The sequence below is a fragment of the Dipodomys ordii genome, unplaced genomic scaffold (genome assembly GCF_000151885.1).
Source record: "Dipodomys ordii isolate 6190 unplaced genomic scaffold, Dord_2.0 Scaffold62, whole genome shotgun sequence".
Classification (NCBI taxonomy): domain Eukaryota; kingdom Metazoa; phylum Chordata; class Mammalia; order Rodentia; family Heteromyidae; genus Dipodomys; species Dipodomys ordii.
The window spans coordinates 10,881,703-10,901,643 of NW_012267278.1; the positions used below are offsets into that span (position 1 = coordinate 10,881,703).

General features: G+C 38.9%; 1 protein-coding gene across 5 annotated transcripts in view; it reads right to left on the reverse strand.

The window, feature by feature from the left end:
• The window catches only part of Klhl32 (kelch-like family member 32), a 142,343-nt gene that overhangs the window by 15,662 nt on the left and 106,740 nt on the right, over nt 1-19,941 (reverse strand). For 4 of the 5 annotated variants that reach the window (XM_013022398.1, XM_013022397.1, XM_013022400.1 and 1 more), the window contains one exon: nt 11,027-11,753. In XM_013022398.1, the coding sequence (XP_012877852.1) occupies nt 11,027-11,753 (727 nt within the window). The remainder of the gene's footprint in view (nt 1-11,026; nt 11,754-19,941) is intronic. The other variant, XM_013022401.1, reaches the window with a different exon arrangement.

The following is a 19,941-nucleotide window of genomic DNA, read 5'->3' on the forward strand; positions in this document are numbered from 1 at the left end:
CTTTGCCAGGCCTCTCTTTTCTCCGAGAAATTTGCTGTATTTCCTTTTTTCTTTTCTTTCTTTTTTTTTTTTTTTGTCGGTTGGTTGTGGGGCTTGAACTCTGGGCTTGGACGCTGTCTCTGAGCTCTTCAGCTCAAGGCAAGAGCTCTACCACTTGAGCCACACTGAAATTTACTATAGTAAGTTATAACTTTAAGTGTTCTCTTCCCTCTTTGAGTTGTAAATAATTTTTAAAAAAATATACTTTCACAACTCATCTTCTTCTTCTTCTTCTTTTTTTTTTTGTTGGTTATGGGGCTTGAACTCTGGGCCTGGGCGCTGTCCCTGCACTCTTCAGCTCAAGGCGAGTGCTCTACCGCTTGAGCCACAGCGCCACTTCCATAACTCATCTTCTTATGTATTCATCCAGGAAGATAGTGCCCAATCTCTCAGTTTCTACTGCAGAACAGGCATCTAACTGTGAGAGATACCAATTAACAAACGCTAATGGTCTAATCACCGAAAATAAAAGCTGCAAACTGACAAATAACTAAATGTGTGCTGCACATCTATCGATCAAACTTCCCTCAAAGTCCTTCCCTTTAAAAAGCTCATTTCCATGGAGCTAATTCCAAACTCCGTTCTCATCTGTCCCTTGTAGAAATAATCTTAAATAAAGTCTTCCTGTCACAGTTTAACTTTATCCTGTGCAATTTTTGCTTTGACAGTTTCAAATGCTTTGAATAGATCTCCACCATCCACTCTGTGGCCAAGAGTCAAGTCAACCAGAATCTAGAGGATTAGTTTCTAATTCTCTGCCAAATTGAAATAATCAATTAATGCTAATGGGTACACAACGAGGAGGGCACCTGTCCAAACTATTTCTTCCTCTCACTCAGCCCTAGCAAGGAGATAGTGTGTTTCATGTAATTGACCAGGGCTATTACAGAACATATTGTTTTTTTTCTCTTTATTGCAAAGCTTTCATTCCCTTTTTATTGAATATGTTACCTGATATAATACAGAGCTTTTAAGATCGACAAAATCTTTGTAGAGGAATTCTGCAAGGAATAGATAGCAATGAGATTCCTGCTCTCAAAGTTCTTGTTAAGATATTTCAGGAAGTGGCACTGTGGCTTAAGTGGTAGACTGCTAGCCTTGAGCTGAAGAGCTGAGGGACAGTGCCCAGGCTCAGAGTGCTCAAGCCCTATGGCTGACCAACAAAAAAATACACTGAATGTTCATTTTAAAATGAACATTTTAAAGGAAACATATTTAAGAAAGCCCAAGGCTGAATGGCCTACATAGTCAAGATGCGTGTCAAAATAAATATAGAGTTATATTCTTTTTTGCTCCCTACCTTTATCTACCTGATTAAAAATGGAATATTCAATCATTCTTTCTCAACATAATTGCAGAAAAACAATCAAGCCTGGTGAGACCATACAAGTGTTCAAGGTTAAAATGACTGCCAAGGGTTTTGATCTGGGCCATAACCACCAGATTAATGCCCTATAATCATTTCTTCAATTGAGAAGAAGCAGAAGGCAAAGCTCTCACCCATTACCTTAAAACTACTTGTTTTAGAATAATGGGGCTGAATTAATATCTACTGCAGTGAACTACCCACATTACGACACTATTTGAAAATATTTATACCACTGTATGTATCAGATTCTGCCTATTCTAGATGAAATGTACAACCAGTAGGTTAGAATGAAGCTATTACATCCCCTCTCCCAAACAGCGCACACATTTATCTCCATGCTCTTCAGAATCATTATTATTCAGAATTATTATTTACTAGCTCCTACAGATGCACCTATAATACAATTTTTTGGGTTAATCTGCACTCGATAATTAGATTCCTTACCCTTACATACAAATTTCCACTCTTATGACAATGCTTAGAAATGAGATATTGGATTACTAGTTGGGAGTAAAAATAAAAGTCCCAGTTAGTTATTTGGTTGATTACCTCTAGAATATGAAACCACAGGAGGTGCCTCGCAAATCTAGTGCTGTAACTTTCCCCAAGTCAGGACTGCAAGGGAAAACCTTGGAAACTGGTTCTATTTCTTTTCCCTTTGAAATGATTTACAAATGAACGTACAAATAGAAACCATTTCTTCTCAATACAGAACAAAAAGGTAAATTTTAGAAAAAGCATGCAAGTTTTCAGCCCAGATTCCTACAGGAGCATTACTCATTTGCAAAGCTTTATCATTACATTCCCTTCACATACCACTCTTCACTTTTAGATTAATCTGCTGAAATGAGATGCTAAGGATTTGCATACAGATTTGACTATACAAAAATAGATATGGAATTAATAACAGTCTCTATATGTTTTAATTTCTCCTAGACTGGAGTACCCTTGCCTGCAGCCGTATTCCTGGCTTTGAAAGTCATCAAGCTGATTTGTCTGCTCTGGGTTATGATGCCACATGCTGCTATACTGTCCCCTGCAATCAAAGCCCTTTGCAAAGATAGATTCCATGCCTTCTTCTATCGAGTATATTTTATAGATTGGCAGTTTTGATCTCCCTCCCCCACCCCAGGGGGTATAATCTGCATCTTAACAGCTTTCTATAGATACATCTGTCATTGAATATGCCATCTCATATCAGCATCCATTTTTAAAACCAAGTTTTCTCTAACTTTGAAGTGCCACAGTCCAAGTTAAGACTTTCAGCCAAAATTGAAAATGAGCAACCTTGTCTTCTACTTTGTGAACTGCGACTTAAAGATAGACTGCAGGTTCCTTCAAAGTCAAATAAGTCTTTAAAAACTGCCAAAAGGAATGAAAAGTTACTACCACGCTTCCAGTAGTGAGAAATGCTTTCTATCATCAAGACAAGGGGAAAGCATTTTTCTTACGCTTCCCTGTACAACTCTCCATGAAAAGTTGACAAATGGATGAATGCCTACCTGAGAGTGGATGATGAGTGATTGCCAAACAAACCACATCGTCTCTGCTACCCAAATCACCAACTTTTGAACTGAACACCATATTTGAAAGCAACAACTAACAGGTCAGTGCTGTCAGTGTCTACCAAAGAGATTTGGAAAAACTTCTCTCATCGTACTTTGGATGAAGTGTATCAAGTCTGACTATGCTGCTAGTTTTCCTGAAGACAGAAAATAACTCTACCTGGGAGTGCAATGCCTAAGGTGCACTCTAAGAGCAGAAGACAGAGGTGCTTATATAGGGCATGTGCACAAGTAAGGCCTAGAATGCAAAGCAGTGGTTATCTGCTTTTGCTATTAGGTTGGAGAACACACTAGGTTGGAAATCCATTGGCCAATTTAGGCATCTCAGGCTCTCTCAGAGGCATGTAGTGCTCAGCTCAGCATCACCAAAATCTAGGGCTTTAGGTTGTTTGGTGGGAATGACACTTCTGATTGTCTCCTTGGAGGGAACATGTTCACCATAGTCAGGTTCTTCACATGAAAAGTGATGTCTGTCACGCCCACTGAGGCCTGGATGAAGTCGAATCCAGGAAAGTCTACCCCAATACTAGAGCCATTTGGTTGAAATTTCATGCCATTTCCATAGAAGGTACCAATGCATGGCTGAAATACATTTCTTGTAACCCTTTTCTCTTCCTTTTTCTTTTGGTGGCAGGACTGGGATTGATAGTTGGGGCTTTGCATCTGTTAAATAGGTGGTCTACCACTTGAGCCACACCCTCCAGCCCTTTGTTGGCTTCAGTTATATCTTAGATAGGTTTGCATATTTTTTATCTGGGCCAGTCTCAGACTTAAGTCCTCCTACTTACACCTTTCCCATAGCTGAGAACAGAGGCAGACACCACCTTGTCCAGCTTGTTTGTTGTGATTTTTGGGGGGAGTGGGGGAAGTCTGTGTCCTGCACTGTTACCCTCCCAATGACTACTTTACAATTTAGCTTTCCCCTCCTTAATATCCAGAATCACTGACCAGAGTTTTGGTTTTCCTTCTTTAAGAGTTTAAGCACGCCGGGCACTGGTGGCTCATACCTGTAATCTTAGCTACTCAGGAGGCTGAGATCTGAGGATCACAGTTTAAAGCCAGCCCTGGCAGGACTCTTATCTCCAATAAACCACTAGAAAACTGGAGGTGGTGCTGTGGCTCAAGTGGTACAGCACTCAGCTTGAGCTGAAGAGCCGAGGGACAGCACCCAAGCCTAGAGTTCAAGCCCTACAACCGACAAAAAAGAAAAAAAAAGAGTTTAAGCTTCCTCTAAACAAACTTGCTTCAATTCTCAAAAGACTAAAATCTCATACTTACACTTTACTTATGCAAAGAATTACCTGACTGTGTAAAATTCATATTAGTCATTTTTATGGAGATAAACTATTAGCTCTTGAGAAAAGGGGAAATGTAAGGATATTCACAATAATTGTAAAACATAAACTTTGCCATCTATTTTAACAAAAACATTTCAAACTGTCCATATTTCCACCATGTTTATAATGCTATAAAAATTAAGGCCAAAAATCTTCATACTAAATTAGCATCTTGAGTAGAAGCATACTTAACCCATGCATTAAATTAAAATAGTATCCTTATTATTTCTGTCATACTTGAGGAACTCACACAAATGGATAGGTAATTAATATCCTCAAAACCTATAAATGATTGCTGCACTTGAAAATGTAAATTATATTTATGTCCTCTAAACAAGTACACATTTATAACCCAGAAACAGGTATTTACCACAATTGTTTCAAATAAATGAAATAACAACATCTACTGTTTTAAAAGGACTTGATTTTTGAAATCTCAGTACAATTCACTCTTAACCACTATTCCCCATTTTATCCGAAGTCAAAAATCCTGCCTCCAAATACGAACCACTGACATCTGACTTCAGTAGGATCTTTTAGGTAAGACATGTCAAGTTAGAAGGCTCTGAACATCTCATAGGTAGGTGGCGTCCTCTGTATGTCTACCTCCTAGAGCACACAGAATTCACAGTATGAATTATTCTCTCTCAGTCAAACAGCCCATGAGTCTCACATAACTGGTAAGCTATCCTGCTAAATTTCTGGTGGATTGCTCTGGGTCATTCCTAGCACAAAAACCTTTCTTTGTGAATGAATCCAATGATCTGCCTATTTCAGTTCTCTGCAGAGCACTACTAAAACATAAAGCAAAAATTTACAAATGGGTCATTACAATTTTGTGCCTTCCAGTCAGTAGGGACTCCAAACCTTCATTTTTTAAGGTCTTGTCATGTCAGTTCCCTCTTGGATTTCTCTCCAAGGTCAGTCTGCTCAAGCCCTCTACCTAATCCTGACAGGACACAACTTCAACACTGAACTCTGTCACTCAGGAATTTTCTCAGGTTCTTGTCTTAAGAGACAGGACATACCCCAGGCAAAGGGCACACCCAGAACTAGGTGAATCATTCCTCTACTCCTAGCTACTTGGGAGGCTAAGAGCCTAAGGCCCTGAGATCAAGCCTCAGTACTGGCACCAAAACAAACAAAACAACCCAAGATCATACCCAAGTCCACATTCATCACTATCTCCTTCCTTCCAGGCTTAGAGTTGGATGAGCCTCTTTCTTTTTCTTTATTAGACCCAACCCTACCCATTCGATCCTGCCTTCTGGACTCTATATTGCCCATATTGCACCACCCCATTTATCCCCATTCACTCTTCTTTCCTCAGCTATAAACCTGCTGAAGCACTTTCACTATTGAAACAAAAAGCAATAAACAAAAACGTCCTCAATTACCCTGACTTTGCCAATGCAGCTAATACCTGTAGGTTTCTACATGCTTATTTTCCAGTCACATGTTGAACTATTATGCTCCAGGTTCTACCACCTTCCACTACCTTCGAATGGCTTTCAGTGAAATTTTCCTGGTAGAAAACCAGGGAAAATATTTTAATCCTCGAGGCTCCTCTGATACGGGACTGCTCTCACCCACTGCACCATTTTGGTTTTTGTTCTTGAAAAACGAACTCCTCCTCTTCTGATCTGAGAACTCCCACCTAGCACTCTCCTAGCTAGAGTTTCTTAGCCATCTTCCCACGGACATTTTTCAAACCATCCCTTGCCCATCCTTCGCCTCATAATCTTCATTACCTCCTATTGGCTCTGTCACATTTGACCTGAGAAGCAAAGGCAAGATCTTCTGTCCAAGTCTGGAAGAGGGATCTTAAGCAAAGTGAACAAGTTACAGCCAGTAAAGTTAAGTGTGTGTGTGAACAAGTTAAAGCCAGTGAAGTAATTGTGTGTGTATGAGAGAGAGAGAGACAGAGACAGAGAGACAGAGACAGACAGAGACAGAGAGACGGGGGGGGGAAGCAGAGCAGATTAAGTGTTATGTGGTTGGTGAGCTGAGCAGATGCTCTGCATCAAGCTCTCCTATTAACTGTTCTACAGACCCAACTGGCTGGGTATAGTCTATGGGTTCCTCACTTTTAGATTCAACACACATCCAAAACATGTAAGAAAAAAATTACACTGGTACTGAACATGTACAGACCTTTCTCTTGTCATTATTTCATAAACAACAAGAATATATCAACTATTCACACTGCATTTAAATGGATACACATGGAGCATATACAAAGGTTCTATGCAAATACTATGACTTGAATATCTATGGATTTTCTTATCTTCAGTATGTGTCTGTGTGTGCATGTGTGTGTGTGTGTCTGTGTGTGTGTGGGTGTTCTGGAACCAATACCTTATGCATACTAATGGCAAATTATACAGGTGCAGAATAGGTCATTAGGGGTGTCCACTGTTTCTTAGAGGGCAAGAAAATTATTTAAGTGATCAGATAATAATGTTCAAGTGAAAGGACAGAAAGGGGTTAATGGATGCATAGAAAGTGACCAGTGGAGTTTGGGCCAAATTAGGCCAGAGATACTACATTTCATATCCCATCCAATGATTATTCCCTGTTTTACACTACTTCTATACCTTGGAAAGACATCTACCATCATACCATCGTATGCTAGATCATGCTTTGTTACTACTGCACTTCCTGGACAGCAGTTGGAGGGGTTAGGAACTTGGGTTCTCATCATGATTCCTAGAAGTGAAGGAAGTATCACATCTGTATTGAACCACAAACACCACCAAATCTTCAATTAATTCACACTACTTTTATATAATATTTTAGATGCAATCAAAATGTCTGCACAAAGCAGGTACTTGTGGCTTATGCTTGTAATATTAGCTACCCAGGACTGAGGTCTGAAGATCATGGTTCCTGCTCAGGCAGGAAAGTCCATAGGATTCTTATCTCCAACTCACCATCCCCAAACTGGAAGTGGAGTTATGGCTCAAGTGGCAAAGCACTATCCTTGAACACAAAAGTTCAGGGACAGAATCTACACCTTTAGTTAAGGACCACGACCAACAAAAATGAGATAAAGTAAAGATAATATCTGCAAAGATAGGGAAAAAGAAAAGCTATGATTTTTTAATGTTAATGAAACTTTATATTGTAGTAATTTTAACAGACAGTAGAAAAGCTGGTGTCTTTATCAGGCTTGAATAAGTTAAAGTTATTTTACTTTAGGCAATGTAAATTTCATATAAATTCAATGAAGATGAAAATAACTATAGCTTCTAGGGAACTAAAGAAACAAACTTTAACATATCTTCTTTCATAAATGAAATTTCTAAAACTGCAACTACTACCACAAAATCAAAATGCATTGTCAGATTCTAGAGGTCAGGAACGGTGTTATCTGAATTTAACTAATTTATCTACAATACTGAACTACTGTTATAAAGATGCATTCATTGAATCACAGCAGCATTAAATATTGCAAATAAACATTCGCCTTAATTTTTTTTTACTAATTCTGTGGTTAGGGTTTTATTATCTTGCTATCATCTGATCAAAATACAAAGATAATCTGGGCTCCCATAGCACACAGTTGTAATCCTACCTACCCAGGAGACTGAGCTCAGACTGGACTTTGAACAGCAAGGGTATAGAAATACAAGAAACTCTCCAATTAGCCAGCAAAATATTGGGCTGGAGGTGTAGCTCAAGTGGTAGTGGCCTCATCACGAACCAGAAAACTTAGAGAGCACAGGCTTAGTTTAAATCTTGGTATCAGTTAAATAAACCAAGCAACAGAAAATAAATGAATGAATAATTAAGTAAATAATGTTCATTCTTAAAGATAAGTTCAGTATTAATTTCCTCCATACACATATATAGAAAATGTTTTTTGTGGCTCAAGAGCTATCCTCTACATCAGACAGTATGTACTTGAAAGCACAACTGCTGGATATTTAATGCTTATTTTACTTCAGTACTGTGAATTTCAAATGGAAATGGCATGGAGCATTTGTGAATTGGGTCACAATGTCAAATGCTACAGGAGGCTGTAAAATCTGACTGCTTCTAACATCTTAAATTAAATGCTAATGGGTAAATCCATACAGCCTGATTTTCTGAATTCCTCTCTGCTTGTCACATTTTTACAAACTATGGGCCATTTTCAAGATGCCTTGACCTCCAAACAGACAGGCATACAGGAGGGGCACAAGGATGGTGTGAGCATGCTGCCAGTACTGAATCTCTAAAGAAACATTCATTTTGTGTTCTACGGAACAGAACTAAGCCTCTCAAATCCACATTCTATAATCCATACTACCTCAACCTCAGGCAAAGCTTGAAAAATACCAGGAGGATGCCACTGATTCAGTCTCCTACCAATTAAATTGGAAATACTTGATTATTTGGTCAAAGATAAAAAAAATAGCCTCAAACATTTTCATCTCTTCCAATAAATCAGCTTAAGATTTCTAAATCAGTGATAGGAAGGGTGGAATATATCTTATACCTGTTTGTTTGTTTGTTTGTTTGTTTTTGGAAGGGCCCATTAGCCAGTCTTGCTATCCCTCCCATTCATGGTTAGATTCACAATTGATTTATTATAATCTGGGCCTCAGGAAAGAGGCAGGTGACTGAAGGAATTAGAAATATCACTGGTGATTTCCTCTTCTTTCCAATTAAAGGTATTGTACTATACACAGGAAAGTGAGTTTCTCATCTCAAGTACACAGTAGGGAGAAACAAACCTGAGAAAATTGTGATTGTTTTCATTAAGTATAGTTAACACAGGCAGCATACATTAGTGCAAAAGAACAAAGAAAATGCATTTCCTATCACAGTAGGAAAAAAAACAGAGATGGCAATAAGATATATAATATGTTGATAGATTTAATAAAATGGGAAAGGAAAATTTAGGTCCCATATTGGAAGAGAAGTTAACTTGATATCAGAATGACTGATAGAGCCATTCTAAAATGAGCCTCTGTGCTGTTTTAAGCTGCCTTGGAAAGGGTATTAAGTAGTCATATCTTTAAGACTATGTAAGGGAAACTACAGCATTTTTCAAAAAGCTTGTTTTACAGCTCAAAACAAGGAATACTTATTAAAATATTTATGAGAAATTCATACAAAATTTAGAAAGCGCAATGTAAAATTTAGGAATACAGTATATTAACAATATATGAAACCAAACGAGTCAATTGAAGAAGTGTAAATTGGAAGAAAACATAAATTGCATTGATTTCATAAACCCATCAGTTTTGTTGCCCCCCCCACCAAAAAATTATAAATTGGCCCTTTCTATCAGCAAATACTTAGCTTCAGCCAGTTTGAAGTTTCTTCAGCAAAATCAACAGGATATAGTACTGGTGGTTATTTTCTAAAATCATTAAAATACATATTTAAAGAAAAAAGGCAATTAAGGGTTTTATTTAAATATACTTTAATGCATGCACACTCATTTTAAAAATGTTTGTTAGGTATACAGGAGCAGTAATTGTGGGCTTCTTATTTATCCTTTTCCTTTCTCCTAGACTTATTTCATTCATTAATGTATTGAGTATTTAAACCCTGATGTAAGTGAGGCTTCATCAATGAACATGAGTGAACTGCCAATCACTAAGGCATCATCCACAAAAGCCGTGGTTCTGATTGTCTCCCTGGATCAGCAGCAGGAAAAATGAGCAGGGTCCAAGCAAACTTAATTTAGTACACAGGAGAATTTTGTCAAAATAGATGCTTAAAAAAATCTGAAGATGATTACAGGGAAAAGCCAAAAAGCCTTTGTTTACTACAAGTGATTCTTTCAAGTAGAAACATCAAAGTTACCCTTTTATTTATATGTTATTGATCTTTCTGTTTCTCTGGCTCTCTGTTGACACAAAAATCCAAGTTCCATTTTTGTCTACCAAAGGGGGCGTCCTCTAACTGAGATAAGATGTAAATTCCTTCACTGAGAGGCGACTTTCATAGGACACTTCATGTCTTCCTCTTTAACAAGATTGAAAACACCAGTTGATGTTGTGATATTGATAACAGATGTCTCCCATACTCCATCTGCATGAGCAAAAAGACAACTGAAAGGGATTTGAAGGTAATGTATGACTGGATGAAGCAAGATTAGCAATGAAATGAGCAATTGTTGCAGCTGAATTAAGGTGCACGGAGTTCACTATACCACTCTCTCTACTTTTTATATAAGCAAAATCTAAAAGATCAGAAGTCAAAAACATAAACTATAATAGACATTGAGCCAGAGCTCCAAGTGATCAGTAAAACTGGGGAATAAGCAGGTATGAAAAGCATTAGGATAGCACGAGTAACTGTGATTCACAGATTATACAAAAATTTGTTTCAGTAACTCAAATCCTTTTCTCCAATTCCCAGAACAATGAATACCTGTATGTATATGTGTATATCATGGCTACACCTGGCAAAATGGAAGAGCATCTAGATAAACCACCAGCTGGGCAATACAACAGGTGTGATGGGCCGTGTCACTTCCATCTTGAATTTTTACACCACTAATCACTCAGAAAGCCATAGCAAGATCAACCACCTTTGATCACAGTGTTCTCCATAAAAAACAGGAGCTCAATACATGACTATGAATTAGCTAGAAGGCCACCCCTGACTCTAGCCTTCAGTTACACCCGGCCACGCTTGACAGCAAAACTTGAATTTTAAATGTGTGCCACAGCGAAAAGGTTTCCAATAGATCCGATAGAGGAGGCATGTTCTACCTGATATCCAAAGAAGACCATCAGCCACATAGCCAGCGTGACAGGAAAGGGACCGGTCGAAGGACTGCACAAAAGTCCATTTGTTCTTCTTGGGGCAGTACCGCTCAACGGTGGGCAGGACTTGGCGCAGTTCATTTCTGCCCCCGACTGCGTAGAGGTACTCATCCATGGCGCCTAGCACGAAATGCTCCCTGCAGTTCTTCATGGGGGCGATCTCGGCCCAGGAATTGCTCCGAGGGTCGTAGCGACAGGCAGTCCTCACCGCACACGTCCGGCCGCTGGCATGCTCCACCTCCCCTCCCGCCACGAAGAGGAAGTCCCCCATGACCGCCACGCAGTGGTGGCTCCTTCCCACGGGCATGGGGGCCAGCTCGCTCCAGTTGGCGATGGCGGCGATGAGCGCGTTCTCCTGATCCACCGGGTTGAAGTACCGAAGTTCCTTGACTTTGCAGACTTCCCGCTTCTTCCCCCCGATGATATACAGGGTGTCCGACTGGAAGCGTGGCTTGGTCCTGCGGGTCTGCCAGACGGGCTGCGCGTAGAGGCTCTGGTGGTACTCCAGGGCCTCGTTCACCAGGGCTGTGGCTGTCTCGCTGGCCTGGACCAGGGGGTGGGAGAGGGCGACCGTGTGCAGGGTGTCCACATCCATGAGGCCGAAGCGGATGTACTGCAGGAGCTCGTCCATGTGCTGGTAATGGCAGTTGTGCTCCAACCACCTCACGGCTAGCTGAAACAAGAGAGCAGAGACGTGAGAGGAAACTCTCAAGGCCTGACAGCAGAGAGCCAGCACGCAACAGCCATGTCTCAAGGGCACACGACATGGAGTCTTTCTTTCCAACACTTATGAACGCAACTGTTTTCCTGCAAATAGTGTACTTGGATACCCAGATGAGGAGCTTGTTTATGTGTAAGCGCGCGCGCACACACACACACACACACACACACACACAAAACTTGACCTTGTGGTTACTTGTAGGAAGAATATCAAGCACCAGTCCTGGGCTCTGGGTGTCATTAGGGTCAACATGAACTGCCTTTTCAAGGATGAAAGTGCTGTTCTGAAACAGCCTGGTCCCTTCTGTTTCATAGATAAGAGTCTTGTACACCCCGTCACCAGGAAACATCAATGGTGAGCTGTGCTGTTGCAGCTCAAGTAATATATGTCAACCCATGAGTCCAGGTGCTGTATCAACATGAGTAATATAAGAAAATATGTGATCATCTGAGACCACGGGGCGTACTTGAGAGAAAATCAATATGACACTAGTAGAATGATTTAGAAAGAAAAAAAAAAAGAGAACCACGTGCCCTCCTCTTCGGTAAGGGTAACAGGAAACAAAAGAAGAGAAAGTAACGTTGCAATTTATCACCTTATTAATTTTTTTCTTCCCAATTAGTTTTCATTTTAAGGACGGTTGCTATTTGCACATGTTAAAATCCTGGTAATTTGTTAGAGCCACTTACACAAACAGGATGGAGAGGAGTTTACCTCTCTATAATGGACTCAATAACAGAATATAATCCTAACCTTTTAATTTCCCCTTTTAGGTCTCTTTCAAAAAGGAAAAGGGTAAGAACTTTTAGTTAAAGGCAAAGAAAATTTCTTACAACTAAAGCAAGTACACAAAGCCATATATAACCAAATCAAATATTAATTAAAAAATTACAGTAAACAAAAATGGATTCATTTCTGAAACACCCAAAATAATTTAATTAAAAGTCTTTAATGTTTAAGTTGTACAAACCTTCCCACATACCAACATAAAACAGTACATCTAATATCTGCAGTTAATATTTTTGGTACTAATTATTCTTACAAGTACTTACATTAAACTAGATTTTCTAGACAAGACAAAGGTGGACTGGAAAGGAGTTAGCAGGCAAAAATAATGAGTTAGAATATTAAATGATTTTTATTGTGGTTTACTAGTTTTCTGATTCATGCAATTGGGTTTCTGGGCTCATCTGTTGAGTCAAGCAGAAGGGAATGTGGTACTTGGCCCCTTCCTCTTGAGCAAAATGAGCTGGGATTTCTAGCCGGGCACTGAGGGCTCACACCTGTAATCCTAGCTAGTAAGGAGCTATGATTTGAGAATCATGGTTTAGAGCCAGCCTGGTTAGGAATGTCTCTAAGACAAATCTCCAGTTAATCAGCAAAAAGCTGGAAGTAGAGCCTATAGTTCAAGTGGTAGAGCATCAGGCTGGAGAAAAAAATAGCCAAGGGACAGCACTCTGGCCCTTAGATTAAATTCCACTATCAGCACACGCGCGCGCGCGCACCCACCCACCCACCCACACACACACACACACACACAATCACTAAGCTCTAGCTTTGTGGGATATTTCAGAGCTTCTGCATTCATTTAACAAATGGCTCCAAAAGGCAACGTGCATTTTGGGGCTGTCTTTAGCTTCTGACTGAAGGGAAAGAGAGAAGAGAGCCCACTTTTGTTATGTAGTGAAAGGTTTCTCTTAGTTACAAAATAAAGAGACATGAAAAAGTAATGCTAGCAGGTACCAATGAGGCAGACAGCATGGAGGCAGATGGGTGATGCCCTCTAGATGTTTATATAGAAGACAGCGTTCTCATTTACATAAGATGCCAACTTGATGAGGGGCAAGTTGTATCTGTTTGGTAACATCACCAGTAAGAATGTTGCAAAAGAAAAATGTTACTTATCAATCACTCTGTCTCTGTAAGAAGTTGAAACTCCCCACATATGTCACCCTATTCCTTCACCCTAATTTTAGAAGTTTCAAGGAATATGATTTCAATTATTTCCCCAGGGAGCCAACTGGACAACTTCATATATTGTTCATTCTTTATCTACACAGCTTTCAGAAATGGGATAAAGTCATTTACCCTACCCAAGCTCATGCCTTGAGCACCAGGTAAAATTTTCTGACATTTAATCTTTACTATAGCTCTTAATTAAGTTATTCCAGTTGGTATTACTTTGCTTTCTAACCAATTTCTCAGCAACCTTCCTTCCTTACAGTGGTACTTCTTTCATAGAGATACTACAGAACCAGCACTGAAGAAAACATTAGATGAATAGCCATGTCTCCATAACCTCTTTTTATAGCATAGTGCGGTCCATTTAATTATTTTTCTCTCTTTCCATAAATCAGTTCTACTGGTGTCATAATCAATCTTCCATCCCATCTCTGAACACTCTCCAGTTTAACTTTATCTTTCTAGGAAATAATGTCACACTAGCTGCATGAGGGACATGAGCCTCAACTATGCTCCACTCTTATGGAAATCTCTAACCAATCAAATGTCCACAGAGGCTTGACCTCCATGACTTATTACTGATTAATTCCGAGCTCTCTGTCCACGACCTCCTGTTACACAATGCCTTCTATGTTCAACTTCTCTAAATACCATCTACTACCCATTATTTTACTGTTTTGCCTTATTTCTTTCCAGCATTTATAATTTCCTGTAGATCTCATGTAATTTTCACTCTTTATAATTTTCAGTCTTTGCAGGTCATCCACCCTTGCATGGATTTATCTTTTTCCATATCAAAGGGAAATGTAATTTAAGTGAACTTTTCTGTTACCAGCTCTAAACCTCATGTGTACATGTGGAAGCTGCAGTTTCTGTTCAAAAGGCAGATCTGATGCAGTGGGTACAGCTGTGAGATAGGAATCTACATTCCCAACTCACTCCTGGGTGATGCATATGCCACTGGCCCATGGACTACGCTTGATGTAGGAAGGGTTCAGATTGATTTTTATTCATAAAACTGTGTGCCAATATGCTGTCTGGTCTTACTTTAGAAAGCTGCATCAACTGGTAAATGGCTGTCCTATTAAAGTTAAATATATTGTTTCAAAGGTAAGATAAGCATATTTTGAGATCTTGGTCCTATAAGGTCTAAAAACCAGTGGTTGACTTACATTATTCAACAACATAAAATATCGAAACATTCTGGGTTCCTTTTTCAATTTTCATGAAAATGTGTAGGAGAAAGCCCACAGATACCAAGGATAATTCATGCAAAGGCATGATAAAGAAAATTAAGAACAATGGGTGATTCAACATCACTTTTTTTTAATTGAGAAGGTGATGAAGAGGGGGATTACAGTTACATATGTAAGGCAATAAGTACATTTGTTTTTAATCATTGTTATCCCATCTCTCATTGTCCCTCACTTACGCCTCCCTATTCCCCCCATTCCCCCCTTAAGTTGTACAGTTCATATCCAACATAGTGTCAAATGAGTATCAAGATTGCTGTAGTTCACCCATTGTCCTGCTGTTTCTGTGATTTCCTTTCCTTTCCACATATTGCATCATCTAACGTGCAAAACGTGAGGTGCAAAAACCTAAGATAAACTAAGAAAAAAATAAAACAATAGAGAAAAAGGAACAAACTACACACAGGGTCTAATAAGAACTTCTTGTTTCCATAAATTAGAATTCATATTGATATGCTTCATTATGTATAGTCCTATGCACTAAGCAGTTGGGTTCTTGAAAACCCCTGGTAAGAATATCATATACATAATCTAGTTCTTACAAATGAGGGAGATCATGTGACCTACTTTTCTTTAGGTCTGGCTTACTTCACTTACTATAATTTTTTCCAAGTCTTTCCATTTTCTTATGAATGGAATGATGCTACTCTTTCTGATGGAAGCATAGAATTCCACTGTGTATATATACCACATTTCCTTGATCCATTCATCTACTGAGGGGAATTTGGGTTGGTTTCACATCTTGGCTATGGTAAATAGTGCTGTATTGAACATCATCATGCTGGTGGCTTTAGTTTGGCCTTGGTTGTGGGTAAATTCCCAGAAGTGGGATTGTTGGGTCATAGGGGAACTCTGTCAACATTACTTCTGTGCCTTGAACCTCACTAGAGCACTATCCATTGCAGTGCTGAATTAAAGGAAAGGTAGATGCAATCTTCAAACCCATTTTGGAAGTATTAGAGTCCAAAGAAAGCAGAAGACTGATTCATCATTTAGACATCCAAGACAACATGTAGCTTTGTAGCTTGTTTGGGTGCTTATTCTTGAAAAAACTTGTTTCACAAACTCGAGTCTTTGTAAAACAATGATTCTACACCAATAAAGCATACATCAGAGGAGGCTGAAACCATGTTCTATCTTACTTAATTTGACATGTGCTCTCTTGAGACATCACCATAAACTCTAGCACTTAAGGAGGAAGAAAAGGAAGTCTTATTCTCATCATTTGGGTGACAAGCCAGTAAAAGTGGGAAAGAAATTACAGATTCAATTATGGAGGAAATGACAAAGGATATTTAGGAAACATGGCCATTAGGCAAAATTTTCCTGAAGTGTCGGAAGCAATGGATCATTGTATTCAGGAACAGGGAATTCTCCTGCACACCTTGACTAATTCAATTAATGACCCACACTAGAGTACTTTCCCAGCTAATGATCTGAGTGTAAATTGGGATCTGTTTTGGAGCAGGAACCTATGGGGAAGGAATGGGCAAAAGGAGAGGGAGGAATGAAAGAGAAAATATAGATTGAAGTATTTTAAACATGTTAAAAGAAAATAATTAAATTGCTTAAAAGGGGATAGAAAGGATTCAAACAGTCTTGTAGAGGAGGTGAATTTGATCAAAGGTCATTATGCACACTTAAGGAAACAACACAATGAAACCCTTCTGTATGATTAATATATGTTCATAGAAAGTATTAGCTAAGCTTAATCCAACCTCAACTTATCTATCTCATTTTCAGGTCTTTCATTAAAAAATTGTCTGGCTGGCCAATGGCTATAATTAATGTTGCATAAATAGAAAATTGTGACTTGTTCTTAGGTTATTTTACCTACTTCTCTTGAACAGACAGTATCAGTTCCTTTAATACCATCTGTCTGTCTAGCTGTACACATATTTACCTACAACAGGCTTCATTTTCTTATTTTTACTATCTCATCTTTACAACTTTCTTAGAAGGCCTTTCATGAGCTCTCAGAACCTTATACTGCACTGACCTTGGATACACTAGCCCTTATTCTTTCCCCTGATATCCTTGTTGTATACTGCTTCTATTTGAGACTCTTGATAATGCAGTAAGCATCATAGTCATTTAAGCTTTCAAATAAAGGCTAAAATCTTCAGGTAAGAAGAAACTTCACAATCCATTCAGTTCAAGCTTCTCAACTATACAGCTGAAAAAGCAAATCCAGTTAAGTTATCAAATAGAACTCAACTCATGGAATTACTTAGCACAGAAGTTGCACATATAAAATAAGATTGTTTGTTTTATGGTCCTGGAGTTCATATCTAGTGACTTGTATATGCTAAGCAAACACTCTATCGCTGAACTATATCCTAGCCCTGAGATCCAGATTTGAAATGATATTGTATTTTCTGTGATACCACCTTAACTATTGTTTTTCCATCAATGATTATGTTAGGGTAGAATCCAAACACACTCAAATTCAAATATAACTATTATATTTTCTTAATTAGAAAAGTCTGTTTTCAAGATAACTATACCTTGCTTCCAAAAAAGTTGACAATATATTTCAATGAATTCCATTTGAAATTTCATCAGAAATAAAGAATTCATTTTTAATGATACCAATTTAAAAATTTGTAACTGAAGAACATAAAAGCATACTTTAGGGCAAAGGCATCCTGAGTATTGAATTGGTTCACTTTTGGGGGCAATATGTATCTTAATTGTGGGTTCTTTCCATTTAACTAGACGAGACTCAAAAAATATATGGACAAGCTAACCCTTTTCTCTTGGATTTCTCAGTATGCTATGACTGATTGATATCTTAGGGAGTAGAATATATAATATATAGCATGTTAAAAAGAATAGTACATAATCTTACATTCTATAAATGTTGCTCTAGTTCAATTAGCATGTATAACTTACTCACATGTAGTTCAGAGATATATCCCATTATAGGAAAGAATGCTACATTCCTAACATTATCAAGTTTTGAAGCTGCTGGTTTGTTTTTTTTTTGGTTGGTCGTGGGGCTTGAACTCTGGGCTTGGGCGCTGTCCCTCAGCTCTTCAGCTCAAGGCAAGCACTCTACCACTTGAGCTACAGTGCCACTTCTGGTTTTCTGGTGGTTTTATTGGAGATAGGAGTCTCACAGTCTCTCCGGCCTGGGCTGGCTTTGAACCGGGATCCTCAGATCTCAGCCTCCTGAGTAGCTAGGATTACAGGCGTGAGCCACCAGCACCCGGCTGCTGTTTTTTTGAAGCTGCTGTTTTGAAATCTACAGTTCTTTATCTTTAAAAAATGTAGATGTTTTGAAGCCAAAACTCAGTTTATATATGTCCCTATGTGTGTGTACTATGAAACATGACCCCAAAGCAATTTCAAAACCGTAAGAAATCTTACCCCCACAGATTTTTCAGAAAATATTGTGAAATCATCCTAAATCTCAGAGTACATATAAATGCTCTCTCTCATAGAAGGGCCTTTATACTTTGCAAATCTATAATTCAGTGCCCTTAAAAAGCAATTTCTCAAGTCTGGTATCCATGGCTTGAGCCTGTAATCCCAGCTACTCAGGAGGCTGAAATCTAAGGATCATGGTTTGAAGCCAGCCCAGGCAGGAAAGATTCTTCTTGCCAATGAACCACCAAGACGTTGTAAGTAGAGCTGTAGCTCAACGAGTAGAGTGCTAGCTGTGAGCAAAAAAGTTCAGGACAGCACTTCAACCCTGAGTTCAAGCCCCAGCATTGGCATCAAACAAAAATGCAAAGCAAGTTCTCATTGTATGAGTGATCAGACCTTTTAAAACAACATAGAAAAACACAAAGTCTTTCCAACATCATTTCTAACAAGTAGCTGTGAACTTTGTCTTGGTTCACATGCATCCTCTTGTCATGAGAAGGATACCCTTCTCAAAGAACTCACCAGCCAAGCTGAGTAGGCACAAACTGGTTTTGCTCATTGCCTTATTCTGCCCCCTTGGCCAAGGGCAACCATTATTATTCTGCCTAAAACATTGCTGCAGACAGCTTTACTGAAGATGCAGACAGAGCCTTCAGTTTTTCAGGAACACATGCTGTGAAGGCACAAGTGTCTATGTCCTTGCTGCTCTGACATCCATTCAGAGACCAGGAAACCCCTCTCTCCTCGGTGCTCAAATGGTAGAATAAATCTCGTATTTCTGCCATCTCAGAAAGGGGGAAATAAGGCCTTTGGGGAAAATCAAAACAACTAACTGACACAATTGAACCTACACCAAATAACTAGCATGTGAAGGAGCACCTGAGCATTACGGAGTGGGCAGCAGGTCAGCACACTTTCATGTAGGCAGATTCGAAACAGCTTAATGAGTATGCCACCTAGTCCCTAAACCACACCCACCATGGGAAGCTCAGTGACTGTGATAAATTAGATTTAAAGTACATTACTGTATGCACTATTTTAAAATGCCTTGGATTCTAATAAACATGAAACTTTAACAGGATATCCTTTTAATATTAATATAGTTTCTTTAGATTAAAAGCACAGAAAGTTTCTCTCTAATGTAAGCGAGCAGGTGTTGAGATTTGCTATGCTATATTACACGGGAGCTCACCTCTTTAATGTGAGTCTTGTAAGATCCAAATAGTGACATATGAAACCAGAATAATGACAGCCATAGAGAAATAAATACACCAGATCTTGCAGTCACACCAAAAGAAAATTTTCAGTTCAAAACAGCAGCATTTCCATAAAAATGCAAAAGCACAAGAAGTTAAAAATGCAGGACCACAGTGTTTTCCTCTACCAGAACAATGAAAATGTTACCAGGGAGAAATATTACAAATTATAACAGTGCTCACTTGAGGGCTATAATTAAAATTGTGTCAACATTTTGCTTGTAAAACAGATTTTTTTTCAAGGGAGGTTGCACATTAACCATTATAGCTGGCTGCAGACAGAGAAGACACATAGGC